The sequence below is a fragment of the Penaeus vannamei genome, chromosome 22 (assembly GCF_042767895.1).
Source record: "Penaeus vannamei isolate JL-2024 chromosome 22, ASM4276789v1, whole genome shotgun sequence".
NCBI lineage: Eukaryota > Metazoa > Arthropoda > Malacostraca > Decapoda > Penaeidae > Penaeus > Penaeus vannamei.
Window position 1 is genome coordinate 1,200,596 of NC_091570.1, and position 2,500 is coordinate 1,203,095.

A 2,500-nucleotide genomic window follows, 5' to 3' on the forward strand; every position below is an offset into this window, starting at 1 on the left:
GTTTACTTATTTCATAAGCAAACTGTATTTTCAGTGAATTGTATATTACATCTTTTATAGACTTTGCTGAGTTACATAATTTGGATAAATCTCCAACATTTTATTGATGTATTTTTTGTCACTTTCAATGAATGTAGAGCTATGTTCAAATGTAGGGCAATCCACACAGACAATATGGTATGAAAAGGCCAATATTTTCAAAAGAAATCCTTCTCATGCAGTAGAAAAGAAAAAGTAAAAGAGAGAGAGAGAGAGAAAGAGAGAGAGAGAGAGATAATAAATTCTCGTCTTCCTTCACTTTAAATCTTGTCAGTGTAATGAAAATCAATTTGTATTATGATTCCATAGCTCCATATCATATAAGTGCTCATAAATATCTCGTAGATCTTAACCTTGAGCATTCTTTGTGCCTTAGTGAGAGTTACTGTTAATTTACTGGACTGACTTTTAAGTGATACAGAATATATGTACTGTATGTGTGTCTGTGTAAATGTTACAGTTTATTTGCATTCAAATGGCTTGTATAAACTATGGCAAATCATAAATGTTTTTGTAGGCATCTTTATTTGTCCATTTGACTTTTTATTCATCATTAATTTTGTGTATGCGAATATTAAGATATATCTTTTATTTTTATATTATCTAGATAATTTTTCTTACAAGAAGAGGAGGGTATTCTGTCTTAATCAAAAATGGAAGTGGTTTAGAGCTATTTAAAGGGAAATACAGTGTATTGTAGTTGGTAAACCTGTGCTATGGGGCTGAAATTTAAAAAAAGAAAAAAAATGGTAGTATTGTGTAAAATTGGCAATGCTAATGAGACATTTCAGAGTCTACTTAGTATAGTACTGTTTAATTACCTTACACAAGTTTTTGTTTCTTTTTTTTTTTTCAAAAATTTCCTTAAATTCTCCTCCATGATAAAGTAGAAGTCATTTAAGTCTCGGGTTCAGTTGCTCTTGTGAAGACTTCTAAGGTATCATTTATTTATATCTGTAGATTGGCTTCTTATATTTTCCTAGTCAAATATCTTTTGTCAGACCAAATATTTGTGTTTTTATTATTTTTTCTTTTCTTTATTTTTTGTAATTCCTGTATTTACTTCCAAGTTCAAAAATAGGGATTACTTAATCTTTTTACATGAGTAAAATACACATCATAAGCTGCTTTGTTTTACTGCCTCGATTGTCTTAGTAACATTGGCATCTGTGGAGAACAGTGTTTTCTGAGTGTGTTTTGAGGACTTGGAAATGTGTCAAGGGAAGTCATGATTTTGGAGGACTATGTGAGTACTAACATGTTCTAGTTACAGTATGTACTTTTCTTAGGTCAGATGTAGATCTTTTGCTGTTTTGGGTTGTTACACTTCTGGGGTTATTTGAAGATGGTTCCTTTTTCTTCATCTCCTTTTTATTTAACTTTTTTTTTAAAAGGTCAATTTCAGACTTCAATCTTCCTGGCAGATGTATGGGTTTAAGGGGAGGGGGGCTGATCACTTAAGCTGGTAAAATTGTTTCCTTGATGTGCTTTTATTGAGTAATTACAATAGTATCATTAGGAGGTGATTTTAGGTATTAAGTGAAAATTGAAGACGTATGTATTCTAGGTTCTGAAGCTGTAGGTCAGGGTAGAGCTCTGTTACCCTTAAATAGCTCAGCTGGTAAATATACTTCATACAGGGAGCTATGGACAAGAAATAAAACCATTTTTGATGACTTTCTTACCCTAGCCTTGAAACGCGTGTTGGAGAGCTGGAAACCGAGAAGTTTAATGTGATTGAAGAGGTTGTAGTACTACAGGAACAACTCACGACTGCCAAGTCCAGCATAGAGGAAAGAGATCAGAAGATGAAGGAAATGGAAGAGGAAGTCAGCAACGTGTCAAACCTACGTGCTAAGGTTGATCTTTTGGAGAAAGAAAAGAGGAGTTTGGAGAACAAGATAGTAGATCTCAGGGTCCAAGTGGCATCTACAGAAATCACAAATAATGATTCTGGTAGGTTACAGTTTTCTGTTCTATGAATCAGAGTAGGCAGTCCAGTACAGTTATTCAAGTGCAGAATATCTAGGTGCGGATAATTCCATTTCCAGTTTTCAGGTACTTTGTTTACATTTTAATTGTATTTTTCTGTTAACTTGCAGATAACTTTGTTAAGGAATTGAAAGATGAAAAAGATCAGCTGGAAGGACAAGTTAACTTCCTCAATACTGTTATCGTTGACATGCAGCGAAAGAATGATGAGCTCAAGACACGCATAGAGATCTTTGAACTTGGAAATGTGTCTGATGACACTAAAGCTAATATGTAAGTTTGTTTTCCCTTTTTTTAACAAGTTCTTTTAGGCTTCCTGGCAATTTTGATTTGTTTCGTTCTCCTGATGTAGTTTTATAAGCAAGAATTATTAAGTACAAAATATATGTATTCATAACAGATCAAATGCTATTTCCTCATTAAAGTATGTTGAAACTATATATGACAGTCATTAGGGTTCAGTTTATCA

General features: G+C 33.0%; 1 protein-coding gene across 2 annotated transcripts in view; it reads left to right on the plus strand.

The window, feature by feature from the left end:
* LOC113821126 (CAP-Gly domain-containing linker protein 1) overlaps positions 1-2,500 on the plus strand; it is a gene marked incomplete in the record, with an annotated part of 289,710 nt that overhangs the window by 286,168 nt on the left and 1,042 nt on the right. For both annotated transcript variants that reach the window (XM_070136378.1, XM_070136377.1), the window contains 2 exon segments: positions 1,730-1,995; positions 2,142-2,304. In XM_070136378.1, the coding sequence (XP_069992479.1) occupies positions 1,730-1,995; positions 2,142-2,304 (429 nt within the window).